Raw genomic sequence first — 23,128 nt, forward strand, 5'->3', positions numbered from 1 at the left:
ATGCGGATCTCTGCCTGACACGTACACTTGGTGAAGATGATAAGGCTCTATTTGGTTACACGCAGACATGGACGTACGTCTTAAATATTGAACACGGCCATTGCACTGATGATTATCCTTAATTATTCCATAGATAACTAGGATGATGGTTGGTCATGACGTTAGGAAAATGATGTCACTACTTTGTGAGATAAAGTGTGTTTGTAGCGTTTTTGAACTTTTCCTCCATTTATTACGTTCTGCAAATATTTGTTTCTGTCAAAATAATAAATTTAGCAGAAACCGAAAGACACGCACGGTGGGAAACCCCACAAATGCCATTCTGTTAATTATTTGAATGACATTTGAGTCCATGTAAATCCAGTCTTGTCGGAACTAAGACCTGTTCATGGGTATAGTGTGGTTTTCACCGCGCACAATCAGATAGATCCTGACACAATACAACACACATGGCTTCAACAATAATATTGTGGTAACTATGGCAACACAACTAGGATGTAACTGGATTAATAGCCTGGCCCAGATGTTGCAGGCGGACCCGGAAAACTGAGGGAACCTCGTTCCTCTCGCTGCTGGCTTCCATAAATCGCAAAACATTTGACTTAATCTTGTTATTTCTTCTAGCCACTTAATTGTTTCTTTTGAAAGTTCTGCCTGATCTATAGTTCCCGATGATGCATCAGGGTCCAGCTAATGAACCACGCTGTTATCCAAAGCTGCTCATCGTAAAAAACAGACTGAGGAGCAGTAACAGCATGCCTGTTGCTTTGAAACTGCGCTCTGTGCGTAATGCGTGTTGTGCAGGCTGTTGGAGTGAGTCAAGAGTGAACGTAGTGGATGTAATAAGCGGGTGTCCGTTTACTTATTCTGAGAAAGAATAGTGTTGTTACCGATAGCAGCGTTCGTACAGTGTGGGAGTGAACATCGTGTTTGTAGCGATAGTTGGGGTAGCGACGTAGTTTAGTGGGATACTCATAGCGAGAATAGGGCTAATCGTGAGCGGAATGCTTGTGACAGAAGTGTTCGTAGTTAGTGGGGTATTCGTAGAGAGGTGGTAAGGTTCATCGTGAGCGGCGAGCTTGTAGAGACAAAAGTGTTCGTTGTTAGTGGGGTATTCGTAGAGTGGAGGTAGTGGAGTACTTGTAGTGAAGATAGTGTACATCGTGAACGTTGCGTTTGTAGCGATAGTAGGGTTCGTAGTAGGCGGGTGTTTATACAGAGGATAGAGCTCATTGTGAACATCATGTTTGTAGCACCAGGAGTGTTTTTGATGTGTCCAACAGAGTGAGCTTAGGGTTCAAGGCGACAGAAGGATTCATTATGTGTAGGAAGAGTATTTTGGTCAAAGCAACATTTGGGCTTGTGGTTTACGGAAAGAGTGTGATATTGTACGGGAAAACGGTTCGTGCGTGGTAATCGCAGTTTGTCTGTAGTTTGTTTGCTATGGAGTACTGCTGCGTATGACCCCGAATGTTATCCTCTGTGCGATACTGAATCGCACAATATTCCTTCGTCACTTTCCGCCGTCATTATTAAATAGAAACGGCATGATAAAAGAATATGAATGTAGTCACAGGTGGTGTCATATTCGTCATGTCGAGTTACCTCCCCTAAAAATACCAGGGAACTTCTGACCTCCTCAAAATAGTCAATACCCTTAACAGTTCCTTCCAACACGGAAATACAATTTTCCACAATGACTGGTAATCGCGTAATATGCGTGCATGCGTCGAAGGCTCTCACTAGCCGACATTGCTTATGGTCCCGAGCTGTGTTAATAGAAAATCGAGTCGTCCTTGCCGCCCGTTATCCGGGGAAGAGGTCAAGTCAATGACGCCGCGCTTACGTCTTCCGGCACGACGTGACAGTCGGGAAACGTGGAGGAGACGGCTACTGCCACCACAAAGACTATAATGGAATATTCCAATAGAAAGATCTCACAATTTCCTGAATTGGGAGTGAGGGTTTACAACTAAAAGCGGCTGTTAACGTCCACGTGTTACTGGGAAACAGGTCAGTTTCCCAAGGGCGATATTAGTTTTGCAACAAATCAAAGTCAGTTTAAAGGCGACGGGAAAGTAACAGAAAGCTAACAAAAGACCCATTTGTTGTATAGTGACGGGTTATATATTATTCACAGCCACGGATGAATGAATTTTTCATGTGTGAGAATGTTGGTTGCCATGTGTTTGACTGCAGGTACACACGTTTGGTTACTGGTACATATGTGTTTGATTGTAGATACACATATGCTTGATTGTAGGTACATATGTGTTTGACTGTCGGTACATATGTGTTTGATTGTTGGTACATATATGTTTGATTGTAGGTACATATACGTGTTTGGCTGTCGGTACATATGTGTTTGATTGTAGGTACACATACGTTTGATTGTAGGTGCATACGTGTTTGGTTGTACGTACGTATGCGTTTGATTGTAGTACACAGGTGTTATTACAGGTTGGCGTGGGTGTGATATTTGGTGTGATACGTGTGTAGTGACAGAGAGATATGTGTGTGGTGACAGGGAGATATTTGTGTGGTAACAGGTGGTTATCTGTGTGGTGAAAGGGGAGATATGTTTGTGATGACAGGTAGACATGTTTGTGTGGCGCCAGATATACGTTGATGACTAAAAGTAGACTTGTTTCAAGATATTTTGCAGTATCCCCAAATCATCACGGCGATAGAATAAGTTGAGGTAGAAACATGAGGAAAACTACAGGTAGTATGTGTGTGGTTGCAGGTAGAATGGGCCGAGCAGCAGGAGAGCAAAGTGAGAAGCAAGAGGGGATACCTGCAGGAAAAGCAATACCTGGTTGAACGAGCATACCTGGAAGACAAGCGAGCAACAGAAGACCGGCTATACAGAAATATACAAAAGAGCTTTAATGACCCTATGTTTAAAGACCAGTGGTATTTGGTACGTTTTGTAATCGTTTTACTGCATACATTTCCGGACTTGAAGGATTGTTAATGGTTGCTTGATTCTCGCAGAGTTACTTTTTGAATGTTACAGAATTAGAGAGAATAATTGCTGCAAAACTATAGGGATTGAGTAGTATAGCAGGAAGTACACTGTAGCAGAGATATTGCTAGAATATTGCCAGATTTAATGATGTGAGTTCTGTAAACTATAACAGTTCCGACTACACTTAAATAGTACAGTGTTGTACATTTTACCGCCTTACACGGGAGTGCCAGGGCTTGCTTGAAGATTTATTTTCCATTACCCAGAGAGACGACCGTAAAGGCACCAAGGGCCCCAAGGTCGACCTCCATGTGATGCCAGTCTGGAGCAGGAACATCACCGGAAGGGGCGTGGTAGTCACTATTCTTGATGACGGTGAGTTCCTCTCATGCACACTCTCTGTATCTGTAACATTATGCCTATTCCGAGACCAATACACTTAGACGAAAATGACTACCAAATGTTTACCTTAAAGGTAGAAAAACACGTTTAATAAATATATGATGACTTGTTTTTACAGGTATCGAGCGGAACCATACAGACCTTGTAGCTAACTATGTAAGTTCAAATATTCAGCTTTGTAAGTAGAGAACCCACGAAGATCAAGTTTACATTTGGTTATCGGTAAGTCATGCTTGTCGTAAAAGGCGAGTAACGGGATCGGGAGGTCATGTTCGCTGACTTGGTTGACACGTCATCGTATCCCAATTACGTAGATGGATGTTCATGCTGTTGATCATTAGATTGTCTGGTCCAGATTCGATTTTGTACACTACACCGCCATATTACAGCCTTAAACTCACTCAATGTAAGTATCTGGTTTGTAAGCAGAGAGACGCTATTACACAGTCTGTAGATCAGAAAAGGCAATTTAAACTGCTATGTGGGGACTTGGAAAGCACTTAGACCATTGATTCATGAAATCTCGTGTTCTATTCTCCACAAGTTACGGAAGCCAATGCATGATTCCATGTCGAGACGTTACTGGTAATATTGCATAGAGCGCTTACATTTTTATTCCCTCATTGAAGGTCAGAAGGCAACGTCTTCGAACTACCTGTACTGAATTTGTCTTCTCCTTAATATTAGGATCCCATGGCCAGCACTGACTTGAACGGAAACGACACCGATCCGATGCCCCGATACGACCCCACCAACGAAAACAAGTCAGTATTCACTTAATGGAGCAGTTTGGTTCGTGAAACAGGCTCTCGAAGGCGAGGCCCAGTTAAGAGGTAGCTGTGGCATGGTTACGAAAGCTCAGATTGGTTTGGATTGGCTTACGTCGTTTAGTGCAGTGAGTTCAGGTTGGGGTGATGTCTGGAAGTAAACTCAAACTAGGATAGTTCAGTATAGTGAGCTCTGGCTGGAGTAGTTCAGTTAAGTGAGAGCTTCGGAGATGGTGTTCTCAGCTGTAGAAGCATCGACTGTTTCAACATCAGCACCAATAGTTGTTGTAACATGTGCAGCAATAGTTGTAGTAATATCTCCAGCAATAGTTGTTGCAACATCAGCAGCAATAGTTGTAACGTGTGTAGCAATCTGTATAGTAACATCAGCAGTGATAGTTGTAACGTGTGTAGCAATCTTTATAGTAACATCAGCAGCGATAGTTGTAACGTGTGTAGCAATCTTTATAGTAACATCAGCAGTGATAGTTGTAACGTGTGTAGCAATCTTTATAGTAACATCAGCAGTGATAGTTGTAACGTGTGTAGCAATCTTTATAGTAACATCAGCAGCGATAGTTGTAGTAACGTCAGCAGCGATAGTTGTAGTAGCATCTGCAGCAATAGATGTCGTACCATCAGCAGCAATAGTTGCGGCAATAGTTGTAGTAACATCAAGAGAAATAGATGTTGTAACATCAGCAGCAATCTTTATACTAGTAACATCAGCAGCAATAGCTGTAGCAACATGTGCAGCAATGGTTGTAACATCAGCAGCAATAGTTGTAGTAACATCTGTAGCAATAGATGTTGTAACATCTGCAGTGTTAGCAGTGGTAGTATCATATAATGGTAGTAACATATAGTGGTAGAGATTGTGGTACTTGTATTAGTAGTTGTTGTGGTACTTGTATTAGTAGTTATTGTGGGAGTGGTAGAAGTAGTAGTTGTGCCAGTAGTAGTGGCAATGGTATCAGTGTATTATATTAGTTGAGGTGGACTGTTTGTAGATGAAATGCTACTTGAAATTCCACTTGGGAAAATACCTAGATCGAACTTTGACAAAGTGTATCTGTGAACACAGAAAGACCTCCCGTAATCCGTATAAACAAATGTGACTAATTATTTGAAATTTTCACCATCACATGAATCAATAGTGTGATCATTATTGATATATCACAGACATGGTACTCGCTGTGCTGGGGAGGTTGCAATGGCGGCTAACAATGGGAAGTGCGGAGTGGGAGTCGCATTTAATGCTAACATAGGAGGTATGTATAATACACGTGTCCACGTTGTACACTTGGAGCTTTGGCGGCATAGCTTCAGATCTGCCACACGCGCTAACATGCACTGAAGCGTCATAAAATCCCAGTCGTCGGTCCTGGCAAAAGCCTATTTCCGCGCCTTACGATGAAAACAGATGACCTTATTCTAATGCTGAGCACGTACGCGGATTAGGAGTACAAGAATAGTGTCTTAACCGACGTCGTTCTCGCAAGGGAGCAATTGAGGTTGTCTTAAGAACGGAACAGCAGATAATGTACTGTTACAATGTCTTCCACAACTGTTGAGATACTACACCAAGAATACAAAGAAATTTATAAAATGAGTATGTATATATGAAATGTTTACCTAAGAAACATTTCTGTCAAGATGGTGTTTTCGTCACGATATAGTTTTTAGTTATAACGTGCGGTCATATTTACACCTTCACCAACACCACACCATGTGTGTATGTATGTGCGTGGGCGTATGCATGTGTGCGTATTGATAGAATTTTTTTTCTATTCCTGTATAACTTCATTTCTTTTCCTTATTTCTAAAGTAATTTAAATAGGTCGCCTGAGCAATAACTCTGAACTTAAAGTCAATCTTGAGGATGAAGGCTGCTGACATGTTGGACGCGACGTTGTCACACGTCAGACACATACATAATAATCAATGTACTTGTTCCGCAACATGTTGATTACGTGCGTTGTAGGGGTCCGGATGTTGGACGGGAAGGTCACGGATGTGTTAGAAGGGGAGGCAATCCAGTTCAATCACAAGTATGTTGACATCTACAGCGCCTCGTGGGGACCCAATGATGATGGACTCACGGTGGAAGGGCCAGGCAAACTCGCCAAACAGGCCTTCGAAAGAGGAGTAAAAGAAGTAAGAAATTTCCACCAACTCACCAAAACAAGTAATTATTGTACATTAGAGGTCACCTCTAGATATATTGTCATAAAGTTCTTCAAGGGCATTTAATAGTTTCTGTTGTAATACAAAACAAAGCTAATGGATAACAACTTTATCTTTCACGACGTTTCTTCATCCGCCTGAAGAAGGGGCACGAACTAGCCCAGAAACGTTGTGAAAAATAAACATCCAAAAGATCTTATCCATAACGGTTTTCATGTGCGTTTGTCAGATTTAAAAACATGTTATATTTAACCTACGACGAGTGAGACCTGATATGGTCGTTCAATGTACTGATCATCTTGTGGCGGCGTTGTTCAAGGGTCGTAACGGCAAGGGTGTCATCTATGTGTGGGCATCTGGCAATGGTGGCCATATGAAGGACAACTGTGATTGTGACGGATATACTGGCAGCATCTACTCCATCTCGATCAGCAGCGCATCACAAGCGTTCGAGAAACCCTGGTACGGGGAGAGATGTGCCTCTACCATGGCAACCACTTACTCCAGTGGCAGTGTCACGGACAAAAAGGTGGTAGGTAGAATTACACAGGAATGACACATTTAGCCCTGTTGAAAGTGACGTAATCGAGGATGTGCGTGTGTGCATGACTGCAACGAACCCTGATCCACTCGTAGTGTGCACTGTGATAGGGGTGCGTTGCCAACAGCCAATCGTTTGCATGCGGTTGACAGCAATTCACTTAACACCAGAGTGGTAACACTCAGCAGCTTGCAGTAGCACTAATCTCTGGATGAGGCCGCTTCATTCTCAAACCAAAATTGACCCTGAGTCTGAACAGGAAATGTTTGACTGGAATCAGCAGGGATTGACGACCTGCATTACTATATTTAGGATTCCAGTGACCCGTTGCCATTTTTCAAATGTCCCTCACAGCCACTCGCTAACTCGCAATGTGACCACGCAGGTGTCAACTGACTTGAGGAACAAGTGCACCGACATGCACACAGGGACATCAGCTGCTGCCCCATTGGCTGCTGGGATATTTGCCCTTTTGCTTGAGGCAAAGTGAGTACTAACTTTTATATTCTACTCCACATATGGCGAGAGACAAACCTTTGACAAGCGATAACCGAGGACAGTGTTTTGCCATTACAAAACAAAGACGTCAGTGATGACACTAATCAGTGGTTGGTACAGTTGGAATCTCAGCATCATGGCCCGCCACAGGTTTGGTCATTAGCAGATACTGTGCAGTGTACAACTATCCGAGAGTGTATCTAGATCCATAAAGTAGGAAACTAACTCCACATTGCATCACGATATCATTGCTAAATCTCCGATCCACCCTCATGCCACGATGTGAAACGAATAATCAGAATTAACGCTTAGTTATTTATCCAAGATAAATCCATGAATCTACGAATTCGCTTCAAGTTTGTACTATAACATGTTTGACTAAATGTGTATATCTAAAATCACCATGAAAGGGTTGTCTGTTCCCGTAACTACGAGTGATGACGGTGTTTGTGCATCTGTGCTGATCGTTGGTGTTCCTGCAGCCCCAATCTGACGTGGCGAGACGTACAACACCTGGTGGCATGGACTTCCCAGAGTGCCCCCCTCGAGCACAACAAGGGCTGGCAGACAAACGGAGCCGGATTCCTCGTCAACACGGCCTTCGGCTTCGGTTTACTTGATGCAACTGGTCTCGTGGACGCTGCTGACCCCAGTCAGTGGGAAACTGTCCCCGAGAGCTTCGAGTGCAAAGTGGAAGCCTCGGAATCGTCCAACTTGCCGAGGTACCAGAATCATAGGAACACTCATGGTGATATGTTAAACTTGGAAATGATATCTGGTACATTAAAAACATGTACACTGCTAGACAAAGGAAACATACACCAATGACAGACGATGATGCATTTGGTAGGAGTAACATAGCTCTGGTATTGTGTCCAGATCTGTTAGTGTATGCTAATTTGTGACGGTCAGATCAGACGTGTATTTGGAACCACGAGTGTGAGTGAGTGACTTTAGTTTTACGCAGCTTTTAGCAATATTCAAGCACTACCACGAGACACACCAGAAATGGGCTTCACGCAATGTGCCCATGTGGGGAATCTAAACCGGGTCTTCATCGTGAGGAGCGAATGCTTTAACCACTAGGCTACCCCACCACCCCCCTTGGAGCCACGAACCTTCTTAGTTCGATGAACGCTGAGTGCTACAGCTAGTCCTTAATTCACCGTGGTGTATTCAGACCAGTACACGAGTACAAATGCACCATTACGCGAGTGCAGATGTCAGTACACGAGTATACATACACCATTACGCGAGTGCAGATGTCAGTACACGAGTACGCAGGGATCAGTTCGTGTGTATACAGGGATCACTACATGAGAGCAAGTAGAAGACTACTCTTCCAGTTCTATATCTACCTGGATATTGTATATCATATTCCATGTGTGTCCATGTGTGATGTATTGTATGCGTGTGTTCTAGACCCACATGTTTCATGTCCTCTGTATGTGCCTATTAAATGTTTCATATATTACTCATTGTTACAGGAGACTGCAGTCGGTGGAGGGGGGTAAGATGCTAGAGGTTGAGATTTTCACTTCCGGGTGTGTGGATCAAGACAATGAGATAAACTTCTTGGAGCATGTGATTCTCACCCTCAGTGCCGATTATACCAAGAGGGGCGATCTCTCCGTCTACCTCGTCTCTCCAGAAGGTGCGTATGACGGGCTGGTGGAGCGAGTGAATTAAGAAAATAGCAAGTGAATTAAGAAGTAGTGGGCTGTTGACTTTTGTCTTCTGGAACAAGTGAATAATGGTCGTTGACTGGAGCAAGTGGGTAACGGTAAACAAACACATCCCTCGCGAACTGAAAGGTGTAAATATTGGTCTCTGTCTGAAGCAAGTGGATAATGTCTTTGACTAGATCGGTTGTTGACTGAAGCAAGTGGATAATGTCTTTGACTAGATCGGTTGTTGACTGGAGCTAGTGGATAATGTCTTTGACTAGATCGGTTGTTGACTGGAGCAAGTGGATAATGTCTTTGACTAGATCGGTTGTTGACTGGAGCAAGTGGATAATGTCTTTGACTAGATCGGTTGTTGACTGGTGCAAGTGGATAATGTCTTTGACTAGAACGGTTGTTGACTGAAGCAAGTGGATAATGTCTTTGACTAGATCGGTTGTTGACTGGAGCAAGTGGATAATGTCTTTGACTAGATCGGTTGTTGACTGGAGCAAGTGGATAATGTCTTTGACTAGATCGGTTGTTGACTGGAGCTAGTGGATAATGTCTTTGACTAGATCGGTTGTTGACTGGAGCAAGTGGATAATGTCTTTGACTAGATCGGTTGTTGACTGGAGCAAGTGGGTAATGGTCTCTGTCTGAAGCAAGTGGATAATGTCTTTGACTAGATCGGTTGTTGACTGGAGCTAGTGGGTAATGGTCTCTGTCTGAAGCAAGTGGATAATGTCTTTGACTAGATCGGTTGTTGACTGGAGCAAGTGGGTAACGGTCGTTGACTGGAGCAAGTGGATAATGTCTTTGACTAGATCGGTTGTTGACTGGAGCTAGTAAATAATGGTTGTCGAGGGCGGATGGTAGGAGGATTGGTAACAGGGAAATATGGGGAAGAGAAGGGGGCATAGGAAAACAAGAAATGACAAAAAAGAACTTGAATAGGGACTAATCCGGTATAGACACGTAATCCTATTATAACAAAACTATGCCTTTTTTCCCAGGAACGAGGACGACGTTGCTGTTCAAGCGTACGCACGACAGATCCAGCAGCGGGTACAAACACTGGCCCCTCATGTCCGTGCACACGTGGGGGGAGTCCCCTAGAGGCACGTGGAGGCTCATCTTCGAGGACACGGTACCATCTCCATCACTTTCTTGCTAATATTTCACAGTTTTAGGAATGCATTAATCAGTCATATGTTTCAATAACAATTAATGACTATCAATGAAATTGGCCTAATATTTTTTTGTAAGTCACTGAGTATAGTACAGTAACTGGGGTTGCCACCGACTGAACTGGTTACATGTCTTACTGCACAGTCTTTCTATTGTTTCAGTCAGGAAATGACAACTATGGCTCAGTGAACGATGTTTCCCTGACCATGTATGGTACAAAGGTCAAGCCACAGCACATGCGCAATGGTCCTCGGAAATATAACCCTGGTTATAATCAGGTGAAAAATGAGAAAAAGGTACGTAGAAGTAAGCTTGGCGAAATGGATATATTAAAATATGCAGGACGAGATGAACATGAAAAGAAGCGGGACTTACATTTTGTAAACTCGGGACTTGCTGAACCAGTTTAAAAATATTTGTTCCAGTTATCGGGGTAAGGGCGTGAGTAAGTTTAGTTTTACGCCGGTTTCAGTAATATGCCAGCATTATAACGGCGGGGCGAAACCAGGAAAGGATTTCATACATTATATCCGTGCTGGGAATCGAACCCGGGCCTTGGAGATGGAGAGCTAACGCTGTAACCATTAGGCTACCCCACCACGCTAGTTAAAGGGGATAGGTTACAATTAAAAAAACGTGGTATTTTGTGTCATTACATATTGATCCTGAACACATTACTTCCATGAAAGTAGTCGGCCACAAAAACCTACATTTTAAGCAATCTGGCCATTACTGTTATCATGCCATCGGGAGTATCTGTTGTTAAGTGTTAGTGTGTTTCTGTCCTGAATGTTTAAGCACTGATAAGAAACCATTATTAATTCATGTAAGGCAATTTTTGTACCTTGTATTAATGTCGTGTGCAATCGTCATGTTTATCCAGAGGCAGGATACAAGGGTGAGTGTCCGACATAATACAGCATGAATGCCTGGATTTCCTTCTCTGTATATACAGCACAAACCTCCGTACGAAAACGTATGGGGATGTGCATATTGCCTTTTCATCTTCATTCGTTTTTCTTACTTACACAGGAGTGTAAGTGGCACTCTCACAGCAGCGCCAGTTTATGGTTGGGAGACGCTGTCGAATAGCATCTTGAATTTGGGGAGGGAAAGAGATTTTCTTACGACCCCAGAACTTAGGTGGTACTGTTTCACAATGCACAGTTCCTTTCTGTTAGGGTGTACACCATTCCATCATGAACGCCCTGTTAGTGGAAGTGGGGCAACTGTGTACTCATGTCACTTGATGGTGAACCATTGAAAATCCGCGTTAAATACTGCCGAAAACGTGTAATGGAACTGAAGAAATAGTAGTGTATGTGTAATGATGAGAAGAATAATATTGTCCATGTACACCAACGTGGTTGTGACAAATGCAAGATAAACATGACGTAACGCCATTGTCACCCAGTTCGCGTCCCTCTTTGCGGCTTGTAGTACGTTTTCCGGGTGTCTCCCTTCCAGGGACGTCTCTTTTGTTTAGCTTAACGGCATAATTGACTCTGATGTAACGGGTAGACGCATACACTGTGGTTTCCCAATCATTCAAAACATTAGTTCCCTTACCTTTGTCGGTAGTGTATGTACCTGGTTTACAAAACCCTGCGGTCATAAGAGAGGACTGACGAGTCAGTCAGCTTTGTTGACTTATTGATGTATGTCATCGTATCCCATTATCAAGGTTATCACTTGATTGTCTGGTCTAGATTATTTACACAACGGCTATATATAGCTGCAAATGTGTGAACTGAGAACCTTTTTCCTCACGAACGATCATGTAGATCCCCTTTCATCATCACGTGTTGTGGATATAGGATCGCTGATGGATTATCATGATGCATTTTTACAGGATACCAGCGGAGAGGGCATATCTAGCATTATATAAGCGGTAACTGTTGGGCGCCTGGTGGGTTGTGGTTGTGGAATATTGACAGCTGGTTGTCAGCATGTGTGTCATTAACAAGGCAGATCCACGATTTTGGAGAAGGGTGTGTGTGAGCACATAAATCATGAAGCTCAAAGGCTTAGGGAACCTGCTCATGAGGGAATGTTCACCTGTGGATCTGACCCTGATTAAGGTACACAGTCGGTATGGGAGTAGACTGACGTTGTAGAATGACAACCGACTGTCACTGTGGGATGAGATTTACAAATGGTTGTGACTGTGGGAAGAGATTTACAAATGGTTGTGGCCGTGGGAAGAGATTTACAAATGGTTGTGGCTGTGGGAAGAGATTTACAATAAGTTGTCACTGTGGGAAGATTTTTGCAATTGGTTGTCACATTAAGAACAGATTTACAATTGGTTGTCCATGCGGGAAATAGTTTAAAATTGGTGTCACGTTAAGCAGAGATTTACAATCGATTGTTATGATAGGATTGTGAAATATTTGCATCTAACTTTAGGAGGATCTGAAGAATCGGCTGTCACGGGACTAGACTGGCAAATGTTTGTCACTGACAGAGGAACATGACAATCTGTATAGTATATTATAGCACTTGTGGAGAATATTGATTTCTTAAACGGTTGTCATTAAACGAGATTTTAATACATCGAAAGGGAAATGTGCATATGGATGGCAGTGTTTTTGCTTGTTAATGCTTTCTTCATGCACGTGCACATTCTAAACACCCACATTGGTGGCATCGAGATGCGCTCATTTGAAACACGGATATGACATACATTCATTTCGGAGGTTTAGGGACTGGTCATGTTATTAAGAATACGCGAAACATAGCCCTTTTTGCCATTAAGGTATATCACTAGATATGCCGGATATCTTAAACAGGTGTATGTTTTGAAATGCAGTTAACACTTCGTATAAAACAAGAATTACATGTTTGATATACCGACGTAACAAATATTCTGTTTCCAAACATAGTTCTTGGTCGCTTCCTATTTCCGTTTGTAAGTTCCATTTGTTTTCTTTGACGCACAATGCCAATGTTTCTAGTACAACCCAGCGCATGAGAAGGCTACACTGTATAGGAGACACCGTGTAGGTGAATATCGACGTGTGTTAAGGCGACAATGATAACAGTCACATTCATGGAACCTCGTTATTACGGAGTATCTAGGGGAAACGACTTACCCAGGACTCTTAATGAATATCCGTGAACACCCGGGTTAGAATTGATCTTCAGTAACCCATGCTTGTCGTACAAGGCGACTAACGGGATCAGGTGGTCAGGCTGGACGATTAGGTTGACACGTGTCACTGGAAACTCGTGTCCCAGTTGCGCAGATAGATGCTCATGTTGTTGATGACTGGACTATTTACAGATCGCCGCCATTTAGATGAAATATTGCTGAATGCGGCGTAAAACTGAACTCCCCGACTCTTTATTCTAAACATTTGCTAAACCGTTGGTTATGATAATCTGGATTAAGGGATTCACTAACAAAACTGGCTGATTGTCCTAATACCTGGACTAACTCTGTCCCACATTTTGTACACTATGTTCAAAGTAATATGTTTTGTGCCCCTTGTGTACTGCCAGATGTACAATCTGAAAGTGCCAGATTGTACAGTACCTCATTTTCGATGAAGGGAATGGATAAATTTTAGATGAAGGGAACGGATAAAAGTTTTATCAGTAGGCATTTACCTGCTTACATATTATTTCTGTAGTATAGCATGTAGTCAGTCGCCGTAGCAAGCCGGACCGATCGTAGAGATGCAGCTTGAATCGCAATAGTAGGTGAGATGACAACCAACTTCTGTCTAACAGTTCATCCACAGCTGTACGTTGTTATTGCAGTTGCCTTATTTCGTTCACCGCGGTGCTGACTGGCAGTTCATGGCTTACATGGCACCCAGTTCTCAACTAATCAATACAAAACCCAACTCAGTGGTCAGACCATTCTGACGCGTTACTTTGGTTAAGGAGTACAATAATAACAAAAGTTGTAGATAAAACTTCTTCACGACGTCCTCACGAAAAAAGGAAGTTGTTTGTTGTTAAACTCTTAGTCTCACTGAACCTAAACGAATTCAAGCTATACCATATACGAGCGGTGAAGCATGTTGTTGTTGAAACATAATTTGTTGGATGCTAAACGGGATCTCCCCCGCGTCGCACGGTGACAATAAACAGCACATGTCGATAAATGTAGTGAACGTTGGTCTGTCAGTAGAAACGCGGGTGAGATCCCAGATACTGGTTGATGGTATGTCAGGCGATTGCAATTGTCACGCATGTTTGTAGTCCTTAGAACTTCGTCCTAGAACAGGGTGCTGTTGTACAAACCAACCTTAGCGTTAGGACAGTCGTTAGTCGCTTATCCTTAAGATGGCTTTGAACAACGGCACCCAGATCACCACCAACCTACCACTGGCTTAGAGGTGTACACACGGACACCGTTTGTGAGGCTGGTGACTTGGTAGGTGGTAGTCGAACAGTGTCGACCGAGGATGGAGAATCCATGATTGCATCTTCGTATCTTTCACGCATGCCTTTCATATGTAACTTTATTTCCTGATTTACCAGTTTCCATGTATAGTTCTTTTCGTTATTTTATTACCATTGATATGTATTGCCTTGTGCACGCTTCGATCTATGTATAGTGATGCGTGTCTCCCGGCTCAGATTTTAATGGTGTAATGCCATGTACATACATGTGTCGTGACAGCGCGGCGCCTGTTTGCCGGTGTCACCAGGAAATGGCGACAGTTGTACAGTAATGTTAGGTGGATGACCAGGGAACAGCTGACATCTGAAAAAGTCAGGTGACCTCAGTTGCATAGTTTGACGTGCAGCTCCAGGCTGAAGTTGTACAGTAGTGTCACAAGCAAGTCATGCCAGCAGTCGCCTAAAATGCGACACGCAGGACCTACCTCAGTTGTACACTCATGTAACATGCAGTTTGCAGTTGTACACTTATGTGCTTGTATATGGTATGTTTGTTCTATTTCCAGGCTTGTAATAATACACTCTAATAATACCTGCTCTTACTACGGGATGTTCACAATTTGTTCAATCATTTTCAGGATGAAGGTAACCATGAGTCGAAGTCAGACAACACCTTAGCCGAGTCTCTTCTTCAGCTGCGGCTGAAACTCTTGTCGAAGATGGTGTGAGGCAGCGACTGGGGAATCAGCACGGAATGAACGTCATTGTCTTAGAGTCTCTAACGTTTGTTTCTTGTTGTTTACACACAACTTCGTTGTTCAATAAAGTTGTTACCACACCCGTGTGTTGTACATTTGTCGTGACACTGTCCATATCGCCGGTTTTGTCCTGGCACTAACTATATTGGAGGTTTTGTCCTGACATGGACTATATTGTCGTTTTTTCCTGGCACTGACTTATATTGCGGGTTTTGTCCTGGCATTGACTGTGCTGTCTGTTTTAGATCTATATATGAGTAGCAGCTTGATAACACTTGACAGTTGTCGACTCAGTTGTCTTGTGAGCAACTAAAAATGCCACCAACCTGTGTGTTACATTTTATTTATTTTAACAAGAATATAAATATTTAAGAATGAAGATTTTTATGGATATCAACTTCTTTATGAGAGAACACAACGTTTCGGAGTTAATGCTTACTCCTTCATCAGGTGAGCATTAACTCCGAAACGTTGTGTTCTCTCATAAAGAAGTTGATATCCATAAAAATCTTCATTCTTATGTATTTTCACTTCTAAATGACATTCAAAGACCTAATATAAATATTATGTGTAACAACATTTGTGTCCAAAAAGCATATCGCTGCATGTATTTGGTTTCGTTGTGTAAAACGTATACAAGTTATAATGAGTTACTGAATGGGTTTGAAAACCAGAAACACCTTTTTAAAGGTTCTGATAACCTGGCACGCGTATTTTAATGGTACAGTGGCCATTAAAGATGAAATACGTATTTTAGTGGTACAGTGGTCTGACAACCTGAATACGTGTTTCAATGGGACAGTGACCTGATAACACGTCCCTGGGTGTGCCATTAACATATCACTGAGAAGTTCGAATCCTGATTCGCTAAGACTGTATTTCTTGGATACTGTTTGTATGTACCGCAGCTATGGGTATCACTCCAGTGGTGAACGTGTAACACCTGCAGGTGCGTTCCCCCAACCTGAGACGCCGTGACATGAATGACATTATGTTCAAGGTGGTGACAAAGTATAGCCCGAAACACATAGCATAATTGGAAAGTGACCTGATAACCTGAAACACGTGTTTAAATGGAAAAGTGGCCAGATAACCCGAAACACGAATACTAACGTGTCAGTGGCCACAACCACATGCAAAACGTGTTCCAGTGAGCCAGTAACTGTTGCCACGGTGATCTGAAAGACGTGTTTTGAAGAGTCAGTGGAGCACAGTGTACACTTTCTCCTGGGAGACAGAAGTCGTGGGGAGGTTTCGCAATACTCCATTAAGTTCACAGACCGGGGTGTTGTTTTGGGTACGTTTGTAGTGAAAGTTCTGACATCCCTGCAACCAAAGACATTTGACTGCACAATGCAGACGTGTCCTCGAAGTTGTCACGTTTCTGGGGGATGTGAACAGGAGAGCTGTAACCGACTTGAATACCGAATCTATAAAGTAGAAACAACAACAATATTACTATCGCCCCGGCTCTTATGTCACTATCACAATCAAGACAGAAATATTTATCCCGTGGACAGTAAATTGGCAAGACAAGCTCTTTAGTAATTTAAAATTGAAAAAAATATATTCCCTGTAAATTGTCTCATATTAAGTTGTCCACCAACCAAGTTGTTAAGGATGACATAAATAAAAGGTGGAAGTAAACTAACCAGTGTCAAACGAGGGACCACTTTGTCACGAATTGAGTATGCCACTCACCAAGCAGAAGTTTATTTGTAGTACATATAGTGACCACAAAGTATTGAGAATTTTAGGAGTATGTTAAATTGGATTTCTAGTTCAAACAACCTTGCGCAGCTATCAAGTACTTTCATTCCAGAGAGACAATTCTGTTAATCCTTTTCAATTAGTTGTGAAGAGGTATCCCCGTTGGTTTACTTGCTAGCAGACGATATTTTCAGTGATCCTCAGTATGGATGATTTAGAGAAGACGAAAGTGATTTTAGGGTATTATAAGAAAGACATCGGCTCAGCTAAAGTGATCTCAAGTAGAACAGGCATCCCTCTGTCCACTGTGTATCGTGTTTCGAAAAATACTGCGAATGGATATGCACTGAGCACCAGGGAGCCGCAGCTAGGCCCAGCAAAATGTCGGTGACAGGAGACGGCTTGGTATTCTTGTTTCATTAAAAAGGAAGGAGTTTAGAAAACTGAAGGCCGGATATGATTGACAGAGGAACTGTGGATGTTCGATAGAACACCTGTGGGATGAACGCGATCGACGAGTGTCCAAACACACCTTAGACCCTTCTTCAACTGGTCATCGCATTGCAGGAAGAATGGTGAAGAAAGCGACTTCGTTGTAATTCCAGTTCTGTGTCGAGACGGTGCCGAGCAATAATTGCTGCCAATGGTGATCTCATAAGTTAGTGACTTTGACAACATCTCGCGGACGCAAGTAATACAGGCTGCAATTGTGTTGGCGAACTTTTTGTCTACAGACGTGTGAATTTTCGTCTTATTACCATTGAAATTACGTGAAATAGTTGCTATAAACTGACGCAATAAATACTTTAAAAGGCTTATGCGTTTCTGTTCTTGAAGAGTGCAGTACATAACTAGAGTTGGGATGAGTGAATGTTGTGATCTGTGCCATAGTATGAACACCTTTGAGAAAACTGTTGAACATGAAAATATTTCTGAAGGTGATCCAAACAGACTGTGTCCCTTGGCACCCAGTACTGCTGGGGAACCTGTCCTTCATCGTAAGGGCTGTTTTACATTTGACCTCAATGTCACATATAAACGAAACAAAATACCAAAATGTACATCCTAGAAACTGGACAGTGGTTAGAGTAGAATGGGCGTACTAACCCTGGATGTCCTTGCTGATGGGTTCAGAGAACACTTGCACTTCACACAGGATCAGAGGGGTCCCATCACTGTGATCAGTCTTAGTAATCCGGACGTATCTACCAGTAACCGGTTCTTTACAGTTCATTCGGATGTTGTCGGCTGAAGTCGGAGACTTAAAATGATAGCAGAGCACTCTGTGTGACCCCGATTCTTTTTTAACTTCGATAGTCAGATTCTTGAAGTGATGATCTAAAAAGATAGACACTATTATGATATGTTTGTAACAACAATCGTGATGTATGGGCTAGAAGGGCCATCGTTTTATCATTATCAACCAATTATCCATAATCATTATTTAGAAGTGGAAGCACGCTCATGAGTGAATGCATTTTAATCATTTATGAGATGAACGACTGTTTCGGATTACCGGTTCCGAACATATAAAAAGCATATACTAGTATGTCATGGAAAACAGAAATAGCGACACTATTATTTTATACTCATAATGCCATGACAAAATACACGCAAATCCTTTACTGTAACAGGGGGAACGGTGAACTTTGAAAACACTTGACTGTGCAGCGACCTTCAAACGGCGTGCAGCTATTACAAGACGAACGCCTAAATCACACCGACGACGTTCCATGCACTCGGTGAAGATTTTAATTCTAAAACTCAGGCGAATAAGATTTTATAGATGACGAAAATCGCATTGATAAGAAAATATGGTGGCTTTTCATTGAGAATGAGATGTAAATGTCTCTGAAAGGTCAGACGAGATCGGGGGTGATATAGAACAGAACACGATTAGAACGAAATCTTTGAGTCTCAAAGTAGAGGGCAGAATTTGTGGTAAGAAATCTACAAATGATGTTTGGTTTGTTAAATTGTTGAATGTGAGGGATTCACTAATGTCATAGTTGCCTCTCCTTTAGAAGGATGGAAAATTAGAAGAGAGAAATTCGAAATAATGCGTATTATTTCAAATCTCATATTATGCTTATTGGTGGTCTAATAATTCTTTTAATACAACGTAATGTGTAACCAGTATTTGAATATTATTCTAAATAATAATAAGTACCTGAAAATGGCATTTTGACCAAGAATGGACTACCGGAGTGAATATTTCGTTTCACAAAATCAGGATCATAAACTGATACAAACACGCTTTGAGGAATTAATCTTTGAGTGTTTCAGGAAAACATTTATACCTCTTGTCACTAAAAGCTAACCTCAAGTTCACTCTATAATAATATAACATTGTCCCTTCGCAAGATATTAGGCGTCCCGTGAGGGTCCCGGGGTAGAATAGGCAACCCATGCTTGTCGTAAGAGGCGACTAACGGGATCGGGTGGTCAGGCTCGCTGACTGGTTGACACATGTCATGAATTCCCGATTGCGCAGATCGATGCTCATGTTGTTGGTCACTGGATTGTCTGGTCCAGACTCGATTATTTACAGATCGCCACCATATAGCTGGAATATTGCTGAGTGCGGCGTAAATCTAAACTCACTCACCAGATGTAAGGCTATGTGCTTATGCCATCACAGGTTTGGTGGTATAGAAATACATGTGTTCTCTTCCAGACGCTCCCAATGTATCTTTAGTGTCTAGTAATTGTAAAAGATTTAGAATACCCTTAACATAATTTAAATGCAGCTTATTCAGGCCCTTGAAGCAGGCGACCTCAGAAAAATAGTAACGATCAAAACATTTAGGTTATTCTCAAACTAAGTATCAATGTTAATTTTCCATGCTTTTCCGCACTACTAAAACTGATTTGAACAATGAAACCTGCGACCTTTTGTTTGCAATAAACGTATCTATCCATATCTAAATCGGAATATGACGGTTTAAACGAAAGTACCCGATCTAAGTCTTCGTGTGATAATCTTTTGTGTTATTTTTGTAAAACAACTGGCTCCATCGGACTTGTACGATAAGGACTGATGTTTTCTTATCATCATATTTTTACAGATGATACCTATTACTGTGCCAGTAAAAGCTCGGAGATGCGTAAAAAATGCTTGATGTAGATAAGACTGAAATTAAAACTTGTTGAAATACCGTACACCATACATCTCAACGCACATCACACATCTTGTTCTCACATCTTGTTCTCACATCTTGTTTGTCGATAATCCGACAGTGCAACAACACGACGTTTAGGCCATTTGTGGCCACACTGAGACTCTTTTTATTCTACCAATGGGCAACAATGCGATACAGCGGCAGTCCTCAAGATCAACATAAGTATGTCGCATCAAAGCGAAACACCGTTATATATATAACCGTTATATGTTGCAGGAATTCTCAGAGTGTGCGCTCAGCGTGAAGAACTGCATTCCTACCTATTGTTCGCCGAAATATTCTGAGACTTGTTATGAGGTATTCCGACTGTAGGTCTACTTGCCACCAACTTGTTGTCGCCTTCTCTGTATAGGCACACATGACCCCGGTCTCTTTGCCATTCTGCTCCGATCCATCCACAGCCATGGAGGCTGAGAATGTCTCTGAGGCAGAGGTACTCTGCTTTGCGGGTTTGTTTAAGGCCAGGTTTGTTGGACCTGAAAGTGTAAGATGATGGCGGTGACTACCTTAATCTGCCGCAGTACCTTTCCAGAGTTCCTCTGACCGATAAGAAGGCAAGAATTAAGGATGTTTTTCATCATTTACGACGTACTTATGAATATTCATGCACATAAAACATCCATGTAATATTAGACCGTTCAAGAATACCAGTTCAGATAGTTTAGAAACTTTCAAACTTCGTACCGTGGTATATATATTTCGGGAGAATCATGGTATCGAAATTGTTTTACGAACTCAACGAGCTGTGTAATTCTTTATGTACAGAAACGAGATATTCTTTGGTTTTGGCCAACAGAAAGACAAGAGTTCACTGCTTACTTTCACTCGTTTTATAATAAACCTCGGGTGAAAAGTGGTTTAAAGCCCTCTACGACTACATGTCGTTGACATCCCCACGAGAGTCGTCCCATGTTCTGATTTAAACGCATACACTCGTGGGCGTTTTACTGTGTGCGACGCCCATAACATACGTCCAATCGCTTAATGAAATCCGACCTCTAAGGTAAATCTAGCATTGTCCCTTTTATCAGCTTCTTTAAGAAGCATTTTAGAAGTTGTATTGGTGAAGGAAAACCAGGTTTTATGATGTGTCAACTTCTTATTGCAATGATTGCAACGTTTCGGTGTAGCTACTACTTATCAAGCGAGTGAATGCGGAGAGTTGTAACATGGAGTATATATACATAGCTACACAGTAAGTATATACCGTATATACAACTGACAAGGTTGATATACATAGGATCGCTAATTGGTGATTGGAGCAGAAGGGTTGATGTACAGAGTGATCGTGATAAAACAATATGCAAAGTTTATACAATAGATAAGCATATGATCACTGAGCTGGTAATTAGTAAGTTGATGAGAGTAGGTAATCCACCCACTATTTGCTCGATCAACTGCTTACGTTATGTACTAAAATCACAGCCAATCAAAACGCAGATCAACCTACTCTCTACTTACTAAGTACCACCTCAATGATTGTGCCATTAGAGTGCAAAATTATTGTAGTATTCTTCTTGCAATGGACGATAAAAACACATCCAATCGTCTGAACATTCCATGAATGACGTTCAATATTTTCACAAACGTTTAACTATGAATAAGATTAAATAGTTCCTTTGCGGGATCGTACATATCCTAATAATATGTTTGTGTTCACCACATTGAAGTGAAAACGTAAATCATCACACGCCTGTTACACAGCGCTCTCAGGGATAGTTGGAGGGTGTAAATACACGGCTTCATGAATGAATTATACAAACAGTGCATTCAGTTGTTGAAATCCTCTGTCAGTTGCTGCTGTGCTCTCTGAGATGACATGTAGCAATTCTGGCACCACCAAAACACGTTTTTCAAACACCATGTGCCCTTTGTGCCCCTGACCACCTGCCTCTGTCCATTCATAATGAAACTCAGTGGTTACATGAACATTTTCAAATTCCTTTTTATGCTTTGTTTCTTCATTGAATCTTGATTCTTATCAAATGTAGAGTAGTATAACATAACTTCAATAATGCCTGACATCTGGCAACACAAACAGATGAGCCAGCCTTTTATCAGTCAAGTGTGTTGCTGAAGGGATCTATTTGTAGCCATGCCTCTTCGTTTGTCCAAGATATGATCAGAGGGTATGAATTATGAAGAGCTCAGGAAGCAATGCTGCTCCTGTTTATAGGAAGCTCGAACCAGTGCACAGATCCAGTTGTAAGCGAGATAAACTTAATGGTTGAAATGTAAAAACACTTAAGCAAAAGTTCAGTATCTGCTTCCAAATCGACAAAACAAAAGTTCAACAGAGACAATTGATTTAATGACAAGACGAGACGATGTGTACAGTGTGGAAAGAGACAATGTGTACAGTGTGGAAAGAGACAATGTGTACACATCTTAACATAGGCGCTCGACTCTGATATGTATTTGGAAGTATGACTTAAATATATAAGATATAGAAAGGTGTGACATTAAAACTGGCGGCCCTGCTCGCCTCGGCTCGTTTTCGGTCTGACAATCGCTTTTGTCGCTTTGATCGTTGAAACAACTACACAATTTATACTCCGTTGACCTCTGTAAAATACCTCGCGTATTCCCGTCCATTCTCGGACGAAGACAGGACATATGGCCGGAAGAAAGCAAATCTCAAGCTACAGACCCGCACCAAATAGTAGAGCGTGTCCCTGATTGGATATTATAGATGCACGTTAAAAGAGAATAATAGAAAAAGCAATCCAATCAGAGACTCGCTCTGCTATTCGGTACTGGTTTGTAACCTGAGATTTGTTTACTTCCGGGCATATGTCCTGACTTCCTCCGAGAATGGACGGTAAAACTAACGTGTGCGGTATGGAAAGAGACGATGAGTATAATGTGGAAAGAGAAGACGTGTACGGTATACAAAGATAC

The 23,128-nt window shown here is 42.0% G+C and overlaps 1 protein-coding gene across 3 annotated transcripts in view; it reads left to right on the forward strand.

Annotated features, from left to right (window-relative positions):
* LOC137277425 (neuroendocrine convertase 1-like) overlaps nucleotides 1–15,415 on the forward strand; it is a 37,808-nt gene extending 22,393 nt beyond the window's left edge. The window contains exons 3-16 of one of the 3 annotated variants that reach the window (XM_067809145.1): nucleotides 2,747–2,923; nucleotides 3,238–3,346; nucleotides 3,492–3,529; nucleotides 4,061–4,137; nucleotides 5,323–5,411; nucleotides 6,125–6,297; nucleotides 6,647–6,859; nucleotides 7,254–7,354; nucleotides 7,849–8,088; nucleotides 8,854–9,020; nucleotides 10,047–10,180; nucleotides 10,383–10,517; nucleotides 11,105–11,119; nucleotides 15,216–15,415. In XM_067809145.1, coding sequence (XP_067665246.1) covers nucleotides 2,747–2,923; nucleotides 3,238–3,346; nucleotides 3,492–3,529; nucleotides 4,061–4,137; nucleotides 5,323–5,411; nucleotides 6,125–6,297; nucleotides 6,647–6,859; nucleotides 7,254–7,354; nucleotides 7,849–8,088; nucleotides 8,854–9,020; nucleotides 10,047–10,180; nucleotides 10,383–10,517; nucleotides 11,105–11,119; nucleotides 15,216–15,305 — 1,758 coding nt within the window. In that variant the 3' untranslated portion in view covers nucleotides 15,306–15,415. Of the gene's footprint in view, nucleotides 1–2,746; nucleotides 2,924–3,237; nucleotides 3,347–3,491; nucleotides 3,530–4,060; nucleotides 4,138–5,322; nucleotides 5,412–6,124; nucleotides 6,298–6,646; nucleotides 6,860–7,253; nucleotides 7,355–7,848; nucleotides 8,089–8,853; nucleotides 9,021–10,046; nucleotides 10,181–10,382; nucleotides 10,518–11,104; nucleotides 11,120–12,073; nucleotides 12,125–15,215 lie in introns of those variants that run through there. The other 2 variants (XM_067809147.1, XM_067809146.1) reach the window with 2 other exon arrangements.
* The last annotated feature ends 7,713 nt before the right edge of the window (nucleotides 15,416–23,128 follow it).

The sequence above is a fragment of the Haliotis asinina genome, chromosome 3, assembly GCF_037392515.1.
Source record: "Haliotis asinina isolate JCU_RB_2024 chromosome 3, JCU_Hal_asi_v2, whole genome shotgun sequence".
Taxonomy (NCBI): domain Eukaryota; kingdom Metazoa; phylum Mollusca; class Gastropoda; order Lepetellida; family Haliotidae; genus Haliotis; species Haliotis asinina.